The following is a 23691-nucleotide window of genomic DNA, read 5'->3' as shown; positions in this document are numbered from 1 at the left end:
ATTAAAAACAAACTCCCTTCAGGCTGTTTGAGCTCAACTCACTTTTTTAGGCTCTTAGGATTAAAAGCAGAGCAGAAACAGGTAAAGCACAACAGGATCTGAATCTTCCTGGGTGCATCTGAATTCCACCTCTGGGGACTGGATCTGTGGCTGCCTCAGTGTTTCTGTTTCATTTGTTTCCCTTTGCTTTTACTCATGTGGATGAAAATGCTGTGGAGGAATTGCAGAGGAACGGGTGAGGTTCCTCCTGTCACTGCTGGTTAGAAATCCTGAGCACAGCGAGGCTGGAAGGGGAGGCTGGAAGCCTCCATCCCAAAATTGAGCCAGACCTTCTCCTTAATGACTCCTGCTTTACTCTGCTGCCAGAAACCTTTCCAAGATTAATGCATGTGCAAGGAGAAGCAGCCAAACTCACTCCGACCCTGCCGCAGCCTTCCCAGCTGTTCAGAGCAGCGTTTCATCCAAACTCCTTCCCCCTTTTCTTCCCTACAAATGTGGAAAAGCAGCAGCAGTCTCTGGTGAGGGGCGAGCAGCACCACTGCAGCATCCACAGCACTGTGATGGACAGGGGGGTGTTTGTTACACAAACAAGGCTTCTCGTTCCCAGCCTTTGCTTTTTGCCGCAACGGGTTTTTACAGCTCAGCTTTGGCACAAAGGCACTTTAAAAGTGAGGGTAACAGACCTACAGCTGTTCCAGGGGCAGCCCTGAGTGGTTACACCGACTTCCCATCAGGTTATATTTGCACAGAGTCCCCTCAGGCTGGGTAGAGGGCCAGAATGTTTGATCAGACCCCTGTGCAGCTCAGGAATCTCGCTGATTTTATAGCAAATTATGCCATCACAGGAAATCCGTATTTAAGTAAAAGTTTTTCCAAAGATCAGATATATTCTGCAGCCCTGTTTGTCTCATTATCCATGAAAGACCTGAAGGCAGCTTTGAGCTCTGCTCTTGATTAATTCCCAGCCCACCAGGGAAAAGGAACCACGTAACCAGCTCTGGAGGACCAAACCACAGCCAAGCAACCGAAGTTCCAAGGAACTGATCAATAAATAAGGTCAATCCATGCAGTGAGGCTGCAGGAGGAAGCTCAACTCTCCCTTAGGGAATTCTGCCAGCCCAGAGCCACACAGCTGGAATGTAGTCCAAAGTCCCACCATGGAACTCTGGAGCTCTTGTCACCATCTTGTCCCATCCCCTGGATGGGATTCAGGACTCTGTTCTGCTTCCAAAGGTTCTTGGATGTGCTGCACACCTTGTTTGTCTCATTAGGCTGGGATTTACATGGAATCATGGAATGGTTTGGGTTGGAAGGGACCTTAAAGATTATCTCATCCCACCCCCTGCCAGAGGCAGGGACACCTTCCACTAGCCCAGGTGGTTCCAAGTCCAGCCTGGCTTTGGACACTTGCAGGGATCCAGGGGCAGCCACAGCTTCTCTGGGCAACCCGTGCCAGGGCCTCCCCACCCTCCCAGCCAGGAATTCCTTCCCAATATCCCAAATAACCCTGCCCTCTGGCAGTGTGAAGTCATTCCCCCTTGTCCTGTCCCTTCAGGCCTTGTCCCAAGTCCCTCTCCAGCTCTCCTGGAGTCCCTTTAGGCTCTGGAAGGGGCTCTCAGTTCTCCCTGGAGCCTCCTCCTCTCCAGGTGAACCCTCCCCAGCTCTCCCAGCCTGTCTCCAGAGCAGAGGGGCTCCAGCCCCTGGAGCATCTCCAGGGCCTCCTCTGGACTCACTCCAGCAGCTCCTCATCCTTCTGCTGTTGGATTTTCACCAATAACCTTCCGGCTCCAGGTGCTTTGATCATGGATCATGCTAGCACATGTGCTGCTGTTGTGCTGCTCCTGGGAGTCAGAGGTGCCTGGACACACTTCAATCACAAGGAGGGGCCTTCAAACCTGCCCCCATTCCCTTCTCTTCCCCCCAAAGCTCTGTGCTTTGGGGCCTGATCACAGGACAATTCCCTGCATCCCAGTGTTACTGAAACATCTTTCAGCACTGCTCCCAGATCTGAGAGAATTGGATATTCCCCATCAAAAGGCGCTTTTTTTTCCCCATAAGGAGATCAGATCCACAGCTCTGCAGGTTCTTTTGACATTGGCTTGTCTTTCTTCCAACCCCACATCCCCACCTGTCTCTTCCCTTGGCCAGCACATCCTATGTCTCAGCCTCTGCTCCCCAAGTTCTTGTTCCCTTTTCCACAGCAGATCTTAGGATTTGTCGCTGCCTGATGAAGGCCAGGTAAGTTTTCCATCATTCCTGCACCAAACCATCCATGTAGATGAATACAACATGGATTAAACATCCAGCCTGGAGATGGACTCAGCAACAAGCACAGGAGTGGGATGGATGCCTGGAGGCTGCGCAGGGTTAACCTCCCCCTGTGAGAGATCCCGGGAGACTTCGGCTCTTAAAAAAACTGGGATTCAGAAAAATGGGAAGAAAGCAGACATGATCACATCTTGGCAAAGGACCCAGCAGAAGCTCTCTGTGCTCCAGCCATTCCCTGGCACTTGGCCACGAGCACAGTGTTACCATCCAACATCCCCAAGCAGACACAGGACAATTCCCTCCCCTGGAACCGAACATTCCCCACGGCACATCCCCCAGAGCACACAGACCCCAAAGGCAACAACAACTCCTATGTCCAAGTCCCCAAAAAGCCACTGGGGTTCCAAAAACAGATGAGAGCAAGGTACAAAAAGCCATTATCCTCCATCAACAGAAACATCTTTTTTCTTCACAAATAACACCCATCAGTGACTCCACGGAGAACAATCCGCGCTCCGAAGGAGGACGCAGTTTTCCGGCGGACACAATGCAAAGATTCCGTGGAATTCAGACCTTCAAGGGGACTAATGTGGAAGATTATTTCCCAATTATCCAAGCAATTTTCTCTCCTCATTGTCCCCGGACTATAAGGGTTCTTAAATGCAAGCAGAAGGATTTATTCATCCCAATAATAATAAAAGGAAATATTAAATCAATGAATCTCTTTGCACGCAGCATAAAGCTCACGTTGCTGTTAAGCCCAGTGGTGTCCTGTCACATAAACCACACGCAGTTTGCCTGCTTAAGTACCATCTCCCTCTTTTATTTTTCCTTTCCCTAATTTGTGAGGCATTATCCTTCCATTTGTCCTCCAAACACGGCCGGATTCAGCCCACACAGTGTCAGTGGCTCTGTGTCTGTGCTTTAGTGGAGATTTATATTTAATATTGATTGTTAACAATGGCCAGGCAGGAAGTTATGCAGGGACAACACAGAAGTCCTAAAATTAATACATAAATAATAATTTAAGAATTAACCCCTTACAAACCGATGTGTGAGTAGCTGGGTGTGAAAATGAACGTTGGGTTTTGAAGGTGTCGCTTCTTCAGCTTGGCTGGGGAAAAAAATAACCAACCCAAACCTATGGAAAACTTAGCTACAACCTTTGGAGCATGGAAGCTCTGGCAGCCACGTTGGCCTTGCCTTGTAATTCCTTCCCTGCCATCCCTTGTAATATAAAGTGAGAGATGAGTTCTGAGGTCTTCGCAGTCGACACGGATTCAGTGGGTCCCTCTTTTGTTTTGATAAAAAATTCATCTGGTGAAGTGCAGAAACAGTTACTACTTAGGTATTTATAAGGTGTCAATGGTCCTCGCAGCGAGGAACTTCAGGAGCCTGAGGAAAGATTTCCAGTGAGCAGGAATCCCTGGCTTTTAGCCTTGAGACTCACACTGGGCTCCTCTCAAGCAATTCCCGTTCCAGGAGTGCCAAACACCTGGAACTTCTCGTTTTTCTCCAGCACCCAGATGAGGTTCAGACACCTCCAACCATCCCACAGGACCGAAGCTGAGCTGATACACTACAGAAGACCCCCTTAAACACACAAACCCCACCAGGGAACAAGACCAGCACAGCTCCACCTGCCTTACCATGATTGGGACGCCGATGTCCGGCCACAGGAGATCCTCGGAGGGAAGCTTGGGAGAGTTCCACACCACCACCACCTTATTTAAGTAGGGGAGACCATTGAGCCTTTCCAGGGAGTTCATCAGCACCTCCTCCCGCTCGTAAGTCAACATCACCACCGTGAACTGCTCCCGGGGCACGTTGCCACCCAGAGCAGCCTGGAACTCCTTCCCAGAGCCACCCGCTCCTCCACCGATCGGCCGAAACCCAGTCCCGGACCCCAGAAACTTTGCTTCTGAGGGTAAAACAGGGTCAAAGGGAGTGTAGGGGAAGAGGTGGAAAGGCCCCGGAGCAGAGTTCCAATTCCTGTATATATCCATCGCGGTGAGGGTGAAGTTGCGGAGATATTTGGGGGATGCATAGGGGGGTTCTGTCTCCACAGGCCCCAAGTCCAGGTCACCGTTGTCGGCCATGTTGGGGTCTGTACCAGCAGCTTTGCCAGAGCGGTGGGGGATCTCCACGGCAGGTTCTTCTCGGATGGGAGCGGCCGGGATTTGGATTCGAGTCCTTATGACGGCTAAGACCGTGCTGAAGACGTTGTCCGAGGTGGAGAAGTAGGTCTCCCACAGGAAGCGGCCCTGCCTCCTCATGGCAAGGAGATCGTTGTCAGAAATGCTTCTCAGAAGGAAGTGCACTTCTGTGATACGTGGCTTTGGTATGATTAAGGCTGCCTCGTTCCACCGGATCACGTCGTTGTAGGGAAGCTGGACCTGCTCTCCGAGAACCACCGGGATGGCTCCAACTTCCAGAGCCTCAAACAGTCTCATGGTGCACCCGGCGGAGATCACCAAACGGGTGTCCCCGGGGGTGATGATCAGTGCAAAAGTAGAAAGCTTCAGTAGCTCTAGTCTGTCGTCCCTTTCTCCACACAGAGCCCACTCAGTGGGCAGACTCGCCTTGGGCTGGTTCTTACACGTGAACTCCACCAGAACGAAGTCCAGCTTGCTGTCCTGGACGGCCTTCAGGGTGGTGATGATCCGGTCGTCGTAGTCAGCCGGGGCGTTGCCTTCGATCTCCTCCTCGAAAGAGCGAACCTCCTGCAGGCTGGACCTCAGAGACTCGATCTTCTCCCCCTGGAAACTGAACAGGTATTTACGCTTGACCGGCACCTGGGGCGGGATTTCCAGGAAGTTGGGTTCGGACATGGCGTGGACCAGGGGCGACACCACGATGTCGAAGCCCGGGCGATACTGCACGTCGTAGAAGGTGGACTGGGCGACCATGGCGCGCCCCGTGCTGATGTTGTAGAGGAAGTTCTGAGTCTCCGATTTCCTCGACAAGTTGATGATGAGATGGTTGTGTCCATCAGTCCTCCAATATGGCAAAGAGTGCAACTGTTGCTCTAGTTCAGTAGGTTTTGGCATTACGGGCTCTTGCATCTCCCCCGCTAAAACTATGTACACACAAGCAATATTTGCATTTTCAGTAACATAAACATTAGTTCTGACGGTCGCCTCAAAGGCTTGTTTAATTAAAGGGTCCAAGGAGCTACCAAAGGGGTAATCGTCACTGTTGTAGACGTAGACTGGGAAGCCAGATGTCAAGGGGCAGCGTGAGTAGTCGAAGCAGTTGTGCAGCCTGCAGTTCCTGTTGGATTTTGGCAGGGGGAAGGTCACATCGTCCTTGTCGGGCAGCAGCCGGATGGGCAGGGAGAGCTTGGGCTGGTTCTGCGCCATCAGCTCCTTGTAGGAGTGCTCGGTCTGGCTGATGACGTTCTTCAGCTGCAGCAGGTCCTGCTTGGCATTTTCAATGCTCTTCTTGCAGGCCTCGATCTTGAGGTTGAGCTTGGCGATCTCGCTGTTGAGCTCCTGCCGCTTGGCCTCCAGCTGGAGCAGCTCCTCGCTGACCGACTCGCGGATGCGGCACAGGTCCTGCACGTGCTTCACCTCGCACAGCTCGTTGCCGGTCCGGGGCCCGAAGATGCGCTTGCCGGCGTCGTCCGCGTCGTCGATGGTGGTCAGGTAGTAGTGGGCGATGAGGGGGAAGAAGACGAGGATGATGAAGAGGGTGAAGCTGAGCCAGGTGAGCCGGATCCGACTGGACCACCTCAACACCCAGGGCTGGCCTCCGTTCCCCACTCCCCCATTCCGCAACATCGTATATCCAGTCATGAGTTCCAGAGTCGCCGCGCGCCCAATCACGTCGGATCAGTAGCCATAACCAAAAGAGTTTGTATAGCGAGTCTCCTGGATAAAACTGTTATTGTGCCTGCTCAGCGAGAAGCCAATGGAAGGGGAATTTCATCTTCTTGCCGTGCCGACGGCTCTTCCACGGTCGTTTTGCTGCAGGCGCGACTTTTGATCCCGTTGGAGTCGGTCATTGACCTTCTCACCCACCCCCAGCCCACCCTTTCAGCGGGCAACCTTTGCCAGGAGTGTCACGGCGTTGTCATGGCGATCCAAAGTCCCAGCTGGCAGAAGGAAAACACAGTGGGACGGAGCCAAACTCTACCGCTGCTCCCGACATCCTGCATTACCGTCCCATGAATATGCACCAGCCATTGCGGAGAAGGAGCCAGGAGAGACTCGTAGGAACGTCAGTCTCTGTCATCGCTGCTGCGGGGATGACGCTCTGCCATTCCTGCAGGAGAACAACCACCCGGTCAGGCAATGCAAACAAAACGACCCAAAACATCGTCAAGATTTAAAAGCAACTGCTCTGTCTCAAAAGAACAACCTTTATACATGGCCAAGACCTCTGGGGTTAACACCGGAACACCTGAGGAGGTGATGGGATCCATCAGATGTGGCTTTCTCCAGGCACTCTGCCCTTCATTAGGGTCGCTTCCTTCACTGCCAGCCCACAACCACCCCAGCCCTGGACCTGGATCCCCGTTTCTGCCCCTGTCCTGCTGTGTAGCTCCACAGAAGCTGCTCAACACCTGCAAGGCCCCGTCTCTTCACGTAGGAAACGGAGACATTAACACACACCTGCCGTCCCTGCCCGCCCTGCTGGGATCCCGGGACGCGGCAGCGCCGGGAATTTGTACTGCACAGCTGAGTGTAATCACCATTGTTCTGCTCCAGTGACTAGAGCTGATGAGGAATTTTTAGATGAAGTGTTTTGCTTTCATTTCCTGCTGGAAAATTTTGATTCATTGCATGAGGAAGTTTAAAGGGAACGCTCTGGTTGTTGGTTGTGATTAACTCCGCTGGCTGCGGATGAGGGGGTTCCTGGGCAACACGGGAAGAGTCCACACTGCACATCGAAGCAAAGGTGCTGAATTCAGCATCTGCTGGGTATCCTGTCACCCAGGTGGTATCAGCTTGGAAAACTCTGCTCTGGCACTGAGTGCCTACCTAGCACAGGCATAAAAAATCAAGGACATCGCACAGGTCCCTGGAGAGGGAGTTTTCACAAGGGCATGTGGTGGGAACGGCCTTAAACTGAAGGAGATTGGGTTTAGATGAGATGTTAGGAAGGAATTGTTGGCTGGGAGGGTGGGGAGGCCCTGGCACAGGTTGCCCAGAGAAGCTGTGGCTGCCCCTGGATTCCTGGAAGTGTCCAAGGCCAGGCTGGACAGGGCTTGGAGCAACCTGGGATAGTAGAAGGTGTCAGGGCTGGAATGAGCTGGTCTTTAAGGTCCCTTCCCACACTGGATCCATGAGGACACCTGGAAAAAAAAAAGGCTCCGGGGAGACCTTGGAGCTTCTTCCAGAGCCTAAAGGGGCTCCAGGAGAGCTGGAGAGGGAACTTGGACAAGGACCTGGAGGAACAGGACAAGGGGGAATGGCTTCCCACTGCCAGAAGGCAGGGTTAGATGGGAGACTGGGAAGGAATTGTTTGGTTGTGAGGGTGGGGAGGCCCTGGCATAGGTTGCCCAGAGAAGCCGTGGCTGCCCCTGGATCCCTGGAAGCGTCCAAGGCCAGGTTGGACAGGGTTTGGAACAACCTGGGATAGCAGAAGGTGTCCCTGCCTGTGGCAGGGGGGTGGAACAGGATGACCTTTAAGGTCCCTTCCCACCCAAACCATTGATTCTCTGGAATCCAGCTCCGAGTTCTAGCCCTGGGCCAACAGATTCAAATCTAGGCCACATCAATCTTCTGCCACTAGAAACTCTCCCTTCCCTTTTACTGGCATCCTCCAAGACACTGAAGTTTCTGGGATATTCTTCCACACACTGGACTTGCCACGTCACTGATGGATTCAGTGCTGGGCTCCTGCACGGCCCCAAGAGGAGCTTTTTCATTTCCGCTTCAATTTTTAATTAGAGGAAAGTCATCCACGCCGGTGACGGTCATTTCTCACTAAATCTATTTAATGCCCCTCTCAGCTCCTCGTCAAGAATTAGCAGAAAGGAAGCAAATCTCAGCTGAAAGATCTGGAAACGGGCCAAAGCAAAAAAAAAAAAGTTCACCTTAAAGGAGCAGGGAGAAGTCAGGAGGAATTTTCAGCGCGGTACTCGAGTGTCGGGGAAAATACATGGAAAATTTGATTTTAACCAGGAAAAATCATCGTGGAAGGGGGAATATGTGGAGTAATAAAGCACCGTTCTTAGGGCTATTGCTACATGGCCGTTTGTTGGCAGTAATTTAACGCCCCATGATTAAATGGGATTTCCACCCCCTGCCAACGTGACCCAAAATTGAGCAGCACAGCAGAATGGACACTTCAAACTGAGGCAGATTTGAAAATCGTGGCATTGGCAAACAGCACCGGTGTAAGTCTTGGAAAGCTGGGAGGATAAAGAGGCTAAAAAGTCAGCAAAAGGCTAAATCAGCTTTCTTGGATCTTGGCAGGGCTTGGGGGAGGCTCCAGCCTCCGGGATCAGCTCCGGGACCGCTGGTCCACGGCAGCAGGGTTTGAGCAGGAGCCACTGCACAACCCAGGCAATTGAAGGCAAAAATAATAATAATACTAATTAAAAAAGGCTTTTAAAGTCTATTTCCCTTTCTTCCCCCCCCCCCTTTTTAAGCTCTCTGCAGCAAGTGGAGCTCGTGCTGTGTGTCCGTGTGTGCCAGTCGGGCATTCTCTGCTATTTCCACCTGCTCTCCCGGGGGCTGCAAAGATCCTGGAATTGCCACCAGTTTTCTGCAAACAGCTGGCCAGGAGATGAGCTGCCCTATTAGTGCTTTTCCTGAGGGAAATGCCAGAGCACACACTCACTTGATCTAAAAATCAGCTTAACTTCAAGGCACACGTGGGGAAAACAAGCCCTGCTGGTTATTTTTTGTTTGGGGGTGCCATGGGATAAGTGGGGCCAAACCCTGCAGGGTGTTGAGACAACAGAGAAATAAGGGAATCATAAATGTGGCCAAAAAAAGAATGAGAGGGCACATGGAGATGTTGCTGTGGGCTGGTCAGAGAGAGCTGCAGCTCCACAGGCAGTAAAGGAAGCCCCAAAAGGTGAGACTGCATCTAAATTTTATTCCTTTGTGGCCACTTTGGCCATTTATAAGCCATAAACAGTAATGAAATGGTAAACTGGACTCCCTAAAATGGCAACTGGGGTCCTTGGAAAGCTAAATCCATCACCCCACACATGACCCTCAGCAGCTGCTCTGCCACCCAACCCTTCCAGTGGTTCCCCTGATCATTCCCTTCCTTGACACAGAACAAACTTCATCCTCTTGGCCTAAAAATGCGAGTTGTGAATTAAAAACATCCTTGTGCTCAGAAACCTGAGGCTGACAAAGCAACTCTGTCGCTCTCTTGGAAAACACCACATGGGAAAGACCAGAGGAGGCTGAGTAGGGATTTAAAATGCACCACGTGTGGCTTGGGATCGGTTAAAAGTATTGACTGTCACTATGAAATATGTGCTGGTGATAAAGTGAGTGCTTTAGACACACTCTTGGACTCTTCTTCATTATTAAGACTTTATTTCTCATCAACTCAACAGACCCTGAGGTTGTAACACGCTGTCATTAGGACTTCAAAAGAAAAAAAGGCGAAGTAAAAAACCCCAATTCATGGTTTTACCAAGAGAGGCTTCAGTGTTGTGTTTAACAGCAACAAGCAGCACCAGGGAAAAAAGGCTGTTGATTTCTGTCATTCCCCAAAAGAAATCTGGGAGGAGGAGAAACAGGTTGGTTGCTGGGTTTTGCCAAGTACTATTTAGTTCTTTAATCCAGCCCAACACTGAAAACTCTTGTTGATGTTACAGCACAATTTCACTGCCTGATGGAGCTAATTACACACACCAAAAAAAAAAGGCAAGAAGAGCTCTTAGAAAATCAGGAGATCAACAATTACCAGAGACTCTTCCCAAATGCCAACCCGAGTGATTTCTCAGGCACAACAGGTTTGCTCTCCGCAGTTCCTTCTCCCAGGGAACGGGGCTGTGAAACTAAACTGCTGTTCCAGCACGTTGTCAAAGCTCAGGCTGCATTCCCAGCTTTCCCCAGCTCCACAGCAGGTGAAGTTATGGGAATACCCGAGGTTGTCCCTCATTTTGCATTTCTAGAATGTGCCAGGCTGGTCTGATCTGTGGGTGCTCGTGGAGTCGTTTCCCTGCAAATGTTCCAAGTCCTCCTGCAAACACCTGAGCAACAACTATTCCTCCCTGCTTGCACCTCCATTTATCCATCTCCTGATAAAATTAGGGAAATGCTGTTCCTTCCTCAGCACATTTGCGAGCAGAGCCTGGAAAATTTAAACTTGTGGTCTTTAAGGGCTTAGCAGAGCAATCCATAACCATCAGGCACAACAGGGAGCACAGACTGCACCGTGGGGAGGAAAATCCACGGGGATCCTGCATCTGCTAAATTAGAGCTCCCAAACTCTCGTCTGCACACATCCATACCCATCCTTACTGCCTTTCCTTATGAAATGATGGCTCTGCAGTGCTACTGCTGCTGTGTCACCCCCACAAAGTCCTGCTTTGATGGCCTTTTCCGTGGAGAATGAACCCACCTGTGTCCTGTCGGCTCCCTCCCGACAAACGGAGAAGGACGTCAGGGAGTGTCAGTGGCTGCTGTGCTTTATCTCTGCAGGCTTGGATAGACAGTTTCTGCTGCCAAGTCTCTCTGACCAGCACTAGAAATGAAATCAAAGAAAGAAAATAAAAATACAGGATATTCCCCCCCTTTTCAGGACAGGTGTAATGGAAAAGAAACGAGCAGCAAACAGCCCTTCAGCAATGATAACTTTCTGCTTCCTAAAGCTCTCAAAGGAAAGGATTACACCCCAAATCTCCAACTGCTTTGGGAACAGGAGCAGTTGAACAAGGAGAATAAATCTATTAGGTGTGTGCTTTAAGGTGCATTTGAGAGCAGCTCTTTGAAAGGAGCAGATGGAAAATTCGCTCTGAAACGCTCCACATGCGGCAGCCTCGGGATCGTCACGAGGGATTTGTACCTTCTCCGGAGCTCAGGGGCCTAGAGAAATTCTCCCAGGCTGAGATCAACACACTGGTAAAAGGTCCTGTAATCTGTAAATTCTGGGGATAAACTGCATCCCCGGCTTTAGGGAGCTTTTATCTAAACCAAGGAACATTCACTGTGTTTGCAGCTCCACACGAAGCCAAACCTGCTGTCCAAACCTGCCCAAACCCAAAGGGGTCCTGGACAATCATCCAAGGGCTCCTTCCTGTGCTCGCTCTGGCACGGCCTCTCTCCACCAACCAGAGGAAATCACGGACCCTCCAGGCCTCCCTCTCCCTCTTTCCACAGCAAAGGTGAACTCAAACTGCTCCAGGACAGACAAGTGAAGAACTGCCACTGGCTCCCAGCTTTGTGTTCCCACCCGGGGCACAGGGACAGGATCCTGCTCCAGGAGATGCTCAGTATGGTGGTGAGAAGGTGCAGAAACCTCCCCCCCAGGTGCTCCCAGGTACCTGATGCTTTGCCCTGTCCTGCTCAGCTCAACCGAGTGCTTCATAAACATTCCTGTATTCTGATGGAATCCTGAACACCACAGGAAAACCTCCTCCAGCTTTCAGAGAGCAGGTAATGGAGAAAAAACCTGCCCAAGGTCACCCCGGATTGGGATTCACTCCACATCCAATCGTCCCGTCCGCAAGATCATCCGTCTTCCCAGCCTGCCTTTTCCCAGCCTGTTCCCTCCTCCGGTGCCTTTCTGCTGTTTGCATAATGCATCCTGAAATCTACTTTACATATAGAGCTTTTAGTTCTTAAATTTATTATTTAGTGTTGTTTTCTGGTAATAAACCAGTCACAGTGTTTTATTTTTTTCCCCCCCGGGCTGCACACGAACACTTCTCCGCTCAGAGGAACATCCAGCTTACGAGCGAATCCATCTGTGTCCCGCGGGATTGGGCGGCAGAGAATCCTGGATTCAAAGTTCACTCCTCTCCTCCCCAAATCTCAGAGAAAGAGATCACAGGGCAGAGCTTTAGGAGCAGGCTGGGAAACCCATACAACCACACGGTGGCCGGCGTTGGGAGCGCTCACCACATTCCCAGTTCAGGTGTTTTGGGATGCGGGAAGCAAACCGAGGATTCTCCATCGTGCAGCGGCGTGAGCTTTTAGACACTTCTTAAAGGGATAGATTGGGTGTGGGAGGCTTTTACCTTGAGAACTAATTAATGAACAAGAGCAGTCTTGAGGTAAAACCACAGCGAAGAGCCAGGTGCTCCACGTCACACCAGAGAAGCCTGGAGAGGTCAACTCCAGACAGGGCTGATTCCCCAAACGCTGACTCCCTGAGACAGCTCAAGTCCTTGGAATTCTTTGTGGTTTCCAGGTTATTTTCCCCAAGGCAAAACCACAAACCTCTCTCACGTCCCTAAAACACCCTCGGTGCTGCTTCCGCGGCAGGAAATAACCCCGTGGCAGGTTCGGGTTCCTGCCCTCTGACAGAAGCTGCAGGTCGTAATTAAGCATAAATCTAATTTTCTGCTGACCTGGAAAGGTTATAAGAAAAAGGAAATACTGCCTGAAGAGCACAGAAACACAAAGGGTGTTTAACAGCATCTCACTCAGCAGGGAGGGTCCCTGTGGAGAATGATCCATCTATAGGGGTTTTATGGAAAGTTCGCCCATTTCCCACATGCAGGGAATGAACCGGTGCTGGAGAACGAACATCTCCATCAAGGGGCCTCTAACAAGCACAAAATCACATGGATGGTTTCTCATGGACCTCAGAGGCCAAGGAGGCAGGTCAGCAGTGAGTCCTGATGGGGAGTTTATATCCAAGGAAAGCCTACAGAAACAGGGAAGCCCCAGTTGCTACATCTGAGCGAGGTGCAGTGACACTCCATTCATCAATGCCACGTGGCCAAATGAACCATGTTAAACAGCTCCAAGTGTGCCTTCCCTCCCTGTAACAGCTCCTTCACCTGCTCCCCCAGGTGTGTCCGTGCTGCTGTGTGTCCAACATCAGCTTTTCCCTCCCCTCTGGGATGTGTGGGATGGGCAGCCGCCCGCGGCCTCATTAACAACTGACGGTCACCTGCACTTTTGGGAGAAGCTTCATCACAGTAAATGGGGCTGTTCTGCCTCAGACAAGGCCAATGGATCACCCCAAATAACTAAATTACCTGATGTGCTGTAATCACCCATATTTATACAGCAGGAGGGTTCTTATCCCACACAGTCCGTTGCCAAGCAAGCTGGAAATGCGGATCACAGAATGGTTTGGGTTGGAAGGAACCTTAAAGTCATCTCATTCCATCCCCTGCCACGGGCAGGGACAACTCCCACTATTCCAGGTTGCTCCAAGCCCTGTCCAACCTGACCTTGGACACTTCCAGGGATTCAGGGGCAGCCACAGTTGCTCTGGGCAACCTGTGCCAGGGCCTCCCCACCCTCACAGCCAACAATTCCTTCCCAATATCCCATCTATCCCTGCCCTCTGCCAGTGGGAAGCCATTCTCTGTGTCCTGTCCCTCCAGCTCTTGTCCCAAGTCCCTCTACAGCTCTTCTGGAGCCCCTTTAGGCTGTAGAAGGAGCTCCAAGGTCTCCCTGGAGCCTTCTTTTCTCCAGGTGAACACCCCCAGCTCTCCCAGCCTGGATCCAGAGCTCCAGCCCTCGGAGAATCTCTGTGTATCTAAGATCTCCCTCCTGTTCCAGGCATCCACAGACACCCAGAACTGGCCCAACATGAAGCATCTGTGCTGTAAAACTGCTGCTGGCCAAGGCCCCACGTCAGAGAAAGCCCCCACCTGAAACCAAGAGGCACCACAGGTAAGAGCTCTGCCAGCTCAGGCAGTGCTATGAAATAAAGAAATAAGATATTATTGGATAATAAAAATGGATGTTTGGAACAGATTCTTCCCTGTGAGGGTGGTGAGGCTCTGGCACAGGTTGCCCAGAGAAGCTGTGGCTGCCCCTGGATCCCTGGAAGTGTCCAAGGCCAGATTGGACGGGGCTTGGAACAACCTGGAATAGTGGGAGTTGTCCCTGCCCATGGCAGGGGGGTGGAACAAGGTGGTCTTTAAGGTCCTTTCCAATCCAAACCATTCTGGGATTCTATGAAAAGCCAACAAAGGTCCTGCAGGACCCTCGCAGTGCCCAGGTGAGGACGTGCCGGTGTGGACATGGACAAATACATCACCTCAAAACACCCAGAGAGGACAAACCCCAGTGCCTGAGGTTTGTGGGAGTGTTTAATGAAGTCATTAAGCAGCAGAGGAGTGTATGATAGCAGATAAGCACCAGCAGAATCCATGGTAATTAAATTCCTACAAAGCGGCGCTGCCGCCCGGCTTTGGAACGCCGGATAATTTGACACACGCTGAGCGCTGTCTCGTCACCGGTGCCCAGTGCTTTGCTTGCAGGATAGCAGAGAGAGAGAGACATAAAAAACAAAGCTCCTCTCAAGCTGCGTGGCTGGAAAAGACTAATAACACCCAGTCCTTGGAAAAGGCAGGATGGGAGACGGCAAATTCCACTCGGCGTCCGTGCCCGGCACAAAGAGCTCTCCGACCGGAATGGGGAGGTGGAAACATTCCAAAATCACTGCAGGGCAGATGTAGCAATAACAGACCAGTTAGGAAGGGCAAAGTGACACTGTTCTGTTTATTGGAGGCCCTAGAGAAAGGTCAGGGAAAGAGGGATCCGAGGAACTTGGCCAGAGCTGGAGGTGAAGGAAGGAATTAACTCTCCAGCTGCACGAGGTGGATTCAATCACCGAGCAGGATGAGATGGGCTTTGGAAAGCCACGGGTTATAAAAGTTAAGCTGAGGGTTAGACTGAGTCTGCCTGGAAATAAATTGATCCATTTAAGACCTACTCACCAGATTTTTTAATAATGCAGCATGGACCAAGGGAGGCCTCTCCTCCATTCCCAAACCTGTGCCTGACACCTCCACGACGGCCACTTCTGGGAAATGCTTCGGGATCCTTCCCTGTCAGAAGTGACTCTGCCAGCTCTCAGGGCTGGGAACTCGGGGATGTTAGGAATAGCATGGCAGGGCTGTTTAGGGGCTGCAAACTTAATGAGCAAACACAGCACTTCTATTGACCTCCAACATCACTTTTCAGGATAAAAGAGAGGTCTTAAAATAAAAAAAAGCAGGAACAAAACGCCCCGACCAGTGGCACTGCCGCATGGAGCCTCTTCCTCAGCATCCCAGAGCAGATGTGCTGCACTCAAAATGTCTTTGTCTATTAAAACTGTGTCAGCTTCAGAGCCTCCAAAACTCCCTGTGGCATAAACAGAATTCCTAATGAACAGCTGCAGGATCCAGGAGTGGCCGCGCAAAACGCAGCTGCTGAGATCGTTCCCCTCTCTCGCCACCTTTCTCCTCTGCTGCCCAAATCTCACTTTCTCCACTTTAGGTCTCTCCCATCCTCCCTCTCCCACAGCTCTGCTGCTTCACTGTGTCTCCTACACCCTCCACACACCTCCTGGTCCAACAGAGCCCTGGATCACTCTCGTGCCGCTCCGGTCTCTGCCGGAGTTTGTTCCCTGCTCACGCCAAGGAACTGCAAAAGGGAGACATCAAGGAATAAAACATTATCTTCTAATTCCAGAGAACAAGAGCAATCCTCAGGGAAGGATTCAGCCTGAGTAAATTGACACCCTCCAGTAGATCTTCCAGCTCCAACGCCGCCTTCCAGGCCAAGGCACCGACACACAACTCCTTGTGCGAGTTGGGTTGGTATTTTTTAAATCCTCTGCCTTTGAAACCCAAAACCAAGTCAAGCCTGGTCCAAAGGCGCTTCCCAGCTGCTTTCCTGAGCCTAATGGCGTCCTCTGAGCTAGCTGGAGAAACAGCTGGAATGATTACTTGGTCAGAAAAATGTCACCTGCTGGGTCAACGCACCCCCCCCAAGTTCTGCTGGGAACAGCAGCACAAAGGAAGCCTGAATTCCTACTGTTTGATGCCTTCGGTCTTCAGCACCCCATAAAGAGCCTCAGTTCCCTATTTTCAGACCATTTATAGGGAGTTAATGCTTTGGTGAGCTCTATCCCTCTAATTTGAGTGCAAACAGCTGATGGATTCAATGGTTATTGGAAGACTAACGGATAAGCCCAGATGCCAAAGCCCTGCTTTATTAGGACACTCTGACAACATTAAAGAGCATCTACTGCCAAGCAACAGTGTCTTTTTAAAGACATCTTTATGGACTGGTATCAAACACACAAGCCAGCTCAATACCTTGTGGCTTTGAGACAATCTGCCTGACACAACCATCCGAAGCCCAAATGCTTCAGCCACGAGTGGCCACACTGGTGCTATTCCTGAGCAGCTAAAACCAGGCAGGTTTCTGTAAAGTTAATGGATTAACAGCTTCCCTGGATTGGCAGCGGGATGTGCAGGACAGAGCTGGTCCGTAGCTCTCAACAGCTCACATCACTAATGCACTTTCGTGGCCAGGAGGGAAAATTCCCAGAGAAACCACGTGCTGTGGATATCGTGGATACACTCTGCACTCCAGAGACTGTCCAGTAATCCTCAGCACTCAGTCCCACCTGCCTGCTCACAACAGGAGGTGGAGGGAATCCAAATGTTAGCAGAAGGGGCACGTTTGGGAAGGCTGGAGCTACTTTGGCTTAAAAACACTCCAGGCACAGCTACTTTGGCTTAAAAACACTCCCACACACAGCAGCTATTTTTGTGGGGAAGAGGGGCCAAGTGTCCTCAGAGAGGCTCAAAGACAGGCAGTGGGACACTGTGCCAGCACAAGGCTCCTGCAGATGGAGCAACTGCTTCCAATCCGTCTCCCAGCCATCATCCCAAAGATCAGACTGGTTCCAGCTGCAGGGATCACACAGAGACAGGAGATGCTGAGAGTTCCCAATGGATGAGGAAGCCACAAACGCCTCTTCTGGCCCCTCACATCAGTCACCACGGACAGAAGAGCAAGGCCCAGCATCTCCCGCTGTGCCACCTCCTAAGTGGCTCTGATCCCACGAAAACAGCCCGAGGGGCGGCACAGCTCTCTCCCTTTCAGAGGCTGGCGAGTGTGTGAGCCAACTGTTGCCAGAGCAAACACCTGATGCCCAGCCAGGAAAAAGGGGGGCACATTCCCAGGGGCTGGGAAAGCTGTGCTGGGGAGCACAGGGCTCCGAAGGGCTCAGTGACACAGCCACCAGCTCCACGCAGAGACACAAAGGCGCCGGCCCGGAACCGAGTCAATTAAGACAGGCACAAAATTCACAACTCAATTTGACCACTGCACAGAATCCAATAAAAATAATAAGAAAGCACCAGGATGGCTATATCAGATCAACCCAATGATCCGTTCACCCCCAGCCCCTCGCTCCTGAGTGCTCCTTTCCAGCTGCTTTGGTGTAAAATAATCATAAATCACAGGCACGGAGCAGCTTATTGGGAACCATTTCCCCCGAATCGTTAGTGAACAGGAGCTGGATGAGCCCTTGAAGAACAGAAGCTGTCCACCAAAATACTGGTTTTTTTAAGCAATCAATCACAGACATTCTCAATCGTACGAAGTCTGAATTGTTAATAAAAAAGGGGGGGGAATAATAGAAGGAAAACCACATCCAGCACTTGGTTTCACAGCTTCCTGCAGCAGTAAATTCCACAGGTGAGCTCTGCAAGCTGCCCAGAGAAGTTGTGGATGCCCCATCCCTGGAAGTGTCCAAGGCCAGGTTGGATGGAGCAACCAGGGTTAGTGGAAGGTGCCCCTGCCCGTGGCAGGGGGTGGAACAGGATGAGCTTTAAGGTCCCTTCCCACCCAAACCATTTAATGGTTTTATGTTTCTAAGTGATTTTTTTCCCAGCTACAAATCCAAACCCTCCTAATTCCACACCTTTACAGTGGTGGGCACAACAGGATTCACACCCAACTCGCCACAGAGACCCAGAGGAACAACATCCCAAGAGCCACCTTCCCTTCCCTGAGCTGCCTGACACTCCCCCCTGGTGCAGGCTCCTCTCTGCACCAGGCACTATAAATCTTCCCAATCCTGGCAACCAGCAGTGCTGGCAGGGAAGCAGAAATACCAGGATCCCACTGCCAAGGGATAATTTCAGCACAAATCTGCACTTCTGCCTATTGTCTCCCCCTTCCTGATGGACACCCTGGCTCTCCCTTTGTGGAGCAGCCCTCCCTCCCTTTTATCCAACCCCCTCTCCAACATCTTTGTTCCCTTTCCATTCCACTCATTTCCCAAATTTGTGCCTAGTTTCTTTTTTTTTTTTTTTAATTGCTCTCAATATGTCACTCTACATTAGTCAACAGCAGAGTTATTTAAACGTGTCAATGCTGTTGCTTAGCAGATCTGACTGTGCTTTGCCATCCCAGCCTCCTTCAGAACCACGTGTCCCCCTCCCCAGAGCTCCCCAGCATGTTTGGATCACCGGGAAGTTTGAGGAAAAGACAAGTAACTCTGACTCTAAAGGCAGCCCACTGGGAAGCTTCAGTAGAGATTCTTAAAAACCAAAAAAAACCACCTCCAAAACCAACCTAGAAGAGGAATTCTGTCAAAAAAACCCCACCTGACTTTACTTCTCAGTTAGGAAGCAGCATCAGGTGCTGGGTTTTTTCCATTTCCTACCTTGTATCCGTGAGTTTCAACAGGAGCCCATCAAGTAAATGACCATCCAGAGCTTTGGAAAGAGTCCTAACAGGGAGCCAGGATCAGCTTTCCCCAGCATAAGCTAATTTTAGGAAATGGCCTTTAACTGCTCTATAAAAGGCTGGGAGCACCCAGGTGAGAGCATGTTGTGACCTTTGAAATTAGACTTTGCTGAGAGAGAGGGAAGATAATGTGCAGCTAAATCACACTCCCGGTGTTTTCTGCTCGGGCTTTTTGAGGCTTGGTCACCGCTCCAACTCACAGCCAAGGAACAGGAGGGCCTAATGGTTCCAGGCAGCATCAGCTCCACACACAAACCGTGGCACAGCTGTCCCAAAATGCTTAGGGAATCATGGAATCCCAGCATTATTCAGGCTGGAAAAGCCCCCTCTAAGATCATGGAGTCCAACCATCACCCCAGCACTGCCAGTCCCACCACTGAACCACGTCCCCAAATGACAGAATTCTTTATGAGAAAGACTAAGCAAAGGCAAGAAACATCACTCTTCTGCAATCCACAGGAGCAGAACAATCCCAAGGAAACTCCCAGGAGCACACCCAACCTGCTGTGTGGCCACAGATGCCAAGTCTTCTGCATGTTCACCCGGAGCCATGTGTTTGTCTCCACGGGTTTGTCTCCACTCGGGGTGTATTTCACATGTTGCCCCTCAGCCAACCTCACCTTCTGCCCCAAAATCTCCAGCTCAACCACCACCCTGCATCCCTCCGAGCCAGGCTGGCTTGGANTTTTTAGAAACGCCTTCTGCTGTTACTGGAAAGTGTAACTATTGAGTTTCACCAAAGTCAAAAGCTCCTCTCAGGTTCATTTCCCTTTCAGCTGCTCCAGCTGCTGCCTTGCCAAAATCCATAGAAGACAAAAATCCATAGTTCCTAGGATTCGCATTTTGAAACGGTTCCAAACGCAGAGCAAAGGTTTCACCTTTAGTGCAGCTGCCACAGCTTTCTCCCTGACTTTGCTGGTCCTGATCCAAATGGAAAATAATAAAAAAAAAAAAAGCAACCCAAAGCACAAGTCAGTGTTTTTGCTGACCAGGATTACCTGGCTTAGCATCAGCAAAACCTTCAAGGACACGGCACAACCACCCGAGTGGAAATCACCAGTGCTGGACGCAGCTCCCTTCAGTCCTCTAAGCCTCTGCTCCTCTGCTGGGCTGATAAAACTCACTTTTAGACTCTTCTCATAAAGCTGAAGGCCAGCAAGTGATTTGGTAATTAAATCTGTCACATAATTAGGCCCGATGAACAACTCAAGCCTACTCTGCTGAGCAGAGCAGGAGGCAAGGGGTGAGCTGCTGTTTTGGGGATGTGCCGTGGGATCATCAGGCCTCAGTGACAGATTCCTCAGAGCCACATCTTGTGTTTTGTAGCCTCTCCAAGCCCTGCTGCAGGTTCCCGCAGCCCTCTGCAAACCCTGGCGTGTTTAGTGACCCACTCTGGTGCATCCCTTGGCTCTGGACAACTCGTCCTCCTTCAGCAACTCAGAATTCGCCTCTTGTCCGGGGTGGCTTTGCAGACCAAGGGTGAGGAGTTGCCCTGATCGATTCTCAGCATCTCAAACGCTCCTGACTCTCTTCAGTCTGAAGAAACACAATGATCTGACCCCCCAAAACCAGCTCTGATCTAAGGGAGGTCATTCTAACATCAACCAGTGGAGGGCAACCACACGTGTTCACAACAGGCATCCTCCTCCTGCCTGATGCAGACAAAAAAGGCACTTTATTCCCATTTCCAACCACCACAAAAACTGCTTTATCTTTCCCATTCTGCCTTATTTATGTCTATTCCCTTCCTTGTGACATTTAAAGAGCAGCCCCAAATAGAATCATAAATTGGTCTGGGTTGGAAGGGACCTTAAAGATCACCCTGTTCCAACCCCCTGCCGTGGGCAAGGGGTGCCACTCACCAGATCAGGTTGCTCAGGGTCCCATCCAACCCAGCCTAGGGGGGTGAGGGGCAATTAAATCCCAGAAACCGATGCCATCAATCTCCAGCAGCTGCTAATTCCCGACTTGGATTGCAAGTCACACCCGGGAAAGCGGGTTCACAACCCTGGGAACTGATACCACAACCTGAGCCAGCCCAACCGAGGACAAAACTTGCAGCAGGACCTGCCAGAAGGGCTGCTGATGGCTCTCCAAAAATAACCCCGCTCCCTTCCCGCGGTGCCTGATGCCCATTTACTTCCAGCCACCTAAAAATAGCCCTTCCCGTTGGGATCGATGAGCAGAGCTGACAGGAGCGGAAGGCTCTCATCACTCCACACACACAAGACTAGGGGTGATAAAATACTTTGGAAGTGCAGTGCAGGGAACAATCCCACACTGGCCCCGAGACAGCCAGCTGGATGGGCCTAATGATTCTTCTCCAGCACCAGCTGTGATTGAATTTATTTCCATTTCGTGCGATTAAAGAGACGGATAAAAGGGAGAACAAAATGTCCAAGATTTCAAAAGGCACTAAAAATAAAATGGTTTGTATGGGCTCGGCACCCCACCTTGACAGTTTTCTACATGACAGCCAAGCAGTGCTCAGCAACCCAAAAGGAAGGCACAGGTAATTTATAGGTGGGGAAAAACAATGTTAAAATAGTGACTCAGTCATCAGGAAAACCAACAGCAGGAGCAGGTTTGAAGGGCAGGTGCTCCTGACGCCCCTGCCCGCATTCCTGCCCTGAGATCCCTCTCTGCTCGTTCCTCACGGAGCCAAGGCAATTGTTCCCATTGCCTGGCAAGTGGAAATCGATGCTGAGGAGTCCAACAGCTCCTCCTGAGATGTTCCAGCCCACTGAGCTGATCAAAGGGAACCGTTTTCCGGAGCCTGTTCGCGCCTCGCCGGGAAAACGCGCTCCCTCGAAATCCAGACGTGCGAGTTGAGCAGCGGGAGGCCCGGAATTAATCCCTTTATTTAAACATTAACAACCTGAAGCGTCTCTGAGCAATTGTAGAGGCTTTATTAGCAAAGGCAGTGAAAGCCCTGGAGCAGCCAAGTCAAGAGGAAGCCAAGGTTACCTGCAGTCCAGGCATTGACTCTGACAACAAACCGGCTCTGGAGAAAATCTGTACCTCAGAGGTGGGAATAAAGAGGAAAGCAACACCTTGCTGCCAGCAGAAGTCTGTGGGCAGCCATGGATGGAGTGAATCCTTCTTACCCAGGAAGGTGACTGGGAGCAGCACAGATGGACCTTGGGCAAATTGTCCCTCGTCGATTGTCTTCTGAACCCAAGTGACCTGCTTGGTTACCCTGACATCAGCAAGGTTCCTGATGTGGTCTCCTACGTGGATATCCAGCAGGAAAACAAGTGACTGGAACAGCAGCCCAGAGAGCTGGCGGACCCTCCACCCCAGCAACGAGTCAAAGCTCAAAGCCTTGAGCCACCTCATCTTCCTTTGCCTTTACCCCAGGCAGGACACTGGATGAGAGACCTCCAGAGATCCCTCCCAACCTCACTTATTCTACAATGCAAAGGAATGCCAAAGAGAAGGTGAAAGCATTTCCTGGAGGTATCTGACTGGATAAAGCTGCAATGGATAATAAAAGCAGCTCTTTGTAAGCTTTTCATTGACAGGATGACCTGGCAACTCCCAGCACACTGGGCTTCCTTCTCTCCAACATTTCCCCCTGGACAGAGGAATAAATCTGCACAATTAAGACACATGTACCACTTTCACACTAAAATTCAAGGTGGTTTAGTGGCATTGTAGGACTTTATCCTTGTAGGAGGTGATAAAACATTAAAAAGAGCAACACTGGGAGACTAAATGGGCTGGGCTGACACTAAAAGACATTTTAAGGGACATCCTTTTTAGGACTGCCCCGCTCAGCCACTACACAATCATTTCCCCAAATCCTTTCGTGTATCCAACACACGAGCTGTGCACATCCCACACTGGATCCTGTCTGGTTGCTGTAGTGTGAGAAAAAAGCATGGATCAGGTGCTGCCTGAATTCCAGGTGTCACCAGGCCTGGCTTTTTTTTTTTTTTTTTTTTTTTAATTGCTCTCAATATGTCACTCTACATTAGTCAACAGCAGAGTTATTTAAACGTGTCAATGCTGTTGCTTAGCAGATCTGACTGTGCTTTGCCATCCCAGCCTCCTTCAGAACCACGTGTCCCCCTCCCCAGAGCTCCCCAGCATGTTTGGATCACCGGGAAGTTTGAGGAAAAGACAAGTAACTCTGACTCTAAAGGCAGCCCACTGGGAAGCTTCAGTAGAGATTCTTAAAAACCAAAAAAAACCACCTCCAAAACCAACCTAGAAGAGGAATTCTGTCAAAAAAACCCCACCTGACTTTACTTCTCAGTTAGGAAGCAGCATCAGGTGCTGGGTTTTTTCCATTTCCTACCTTGTATCCGTGAGTTTCAACAGGAGCCCATCAAGTAAATGACCATCCAGAGCTTTGGAAAGAGTCCTAACAGGGAGCCAGGATCAGCTTTCCCCAGCATAAGCTAATTTTAGGAAATGGCCTTTAACTGCTCTATAAAAGGCTGGGAGCACCCAGGTGAGAGCATGTTGTGACCTTTGAAATTAGACTTTGCTGAGAGAGAGGGAAGATAATGTGCAGCTAAATCACACTCCCGGTGTTTTCTGCTCGGGCTTTTTGAGGCTTGGTCACCGCTCCAACTCACAGCCAAGGAACAGGAGGGCCTAATGGTTCCAGGCAGCATCAGCTCCACACACAAACCGTGGCACAGCTGTCCCAAAATGCTTAGGGAATCATGGAATCCCAGCATTATTCAGGCTGGAAAAGCCCTCTAAGATCATGGAGTCCAACCGTCACCCCAGCACTGCCAGTCCCACCACCGAACCACGTCCCCAAATG

At 50.8% G+C, this 23691-nt stretch overlaps 1 protein-coding gene across 6 annotated transcripts in view; it reads right to left on the bottom strand.

The window, feature by feature from the left end:
• EXTL3 (exostosin like glycosyltransferase 3) overlaps positions 1 to 23691 on the bottom strand; it is a 136693-nt gene that overhangs the window by 22968 nt on the left and 90034 nt on the right. For all 6 annotated transcript variants that reach the window (XM_017830467.1, XM_017830465.1, XM_017830464.1 and 3 more), the window contains 2 exons: positions 10810 to 10932; positions 3918 to 6534 (listed from right to left, as the gene is read on the bottom strand). In XM_017830467.1, coding sequence (XP_017685956.1) covers positions 3918 to 6065 — 2148 coding nt within the window. In that variant the 5' untranslated portion in view covers positions 6066 to 6534; positions 10810 to 10932. The remainder of the gene's footprint in view (positions 1 to 3917; positions 6535 to 10809; positions 10933 to 23691) is intronic.

The sequence above is a fragment of the Lepidothrix coronata genome, unplaced genomic scaffold (genome assembly GCF_001604755.1).
Source record: "Lepidothrix coronata isolate B3197 unplaced genomic scaffold, Lepidothrix_coronata-1.0 Scaffold179, whole genome shotgun sequence".
Lineage (NCBI taxonomy): Eukaryota > Metazoa > Chordata > Aves > Passeriformes > Pipridae > Lepidothrix > Lepidothrix coronata.
The sequence above is the reverse complement of the archived record's forward strand: the minus strand, read 5'-3'. Positions and strand labels throughout refer to the sequence as shown.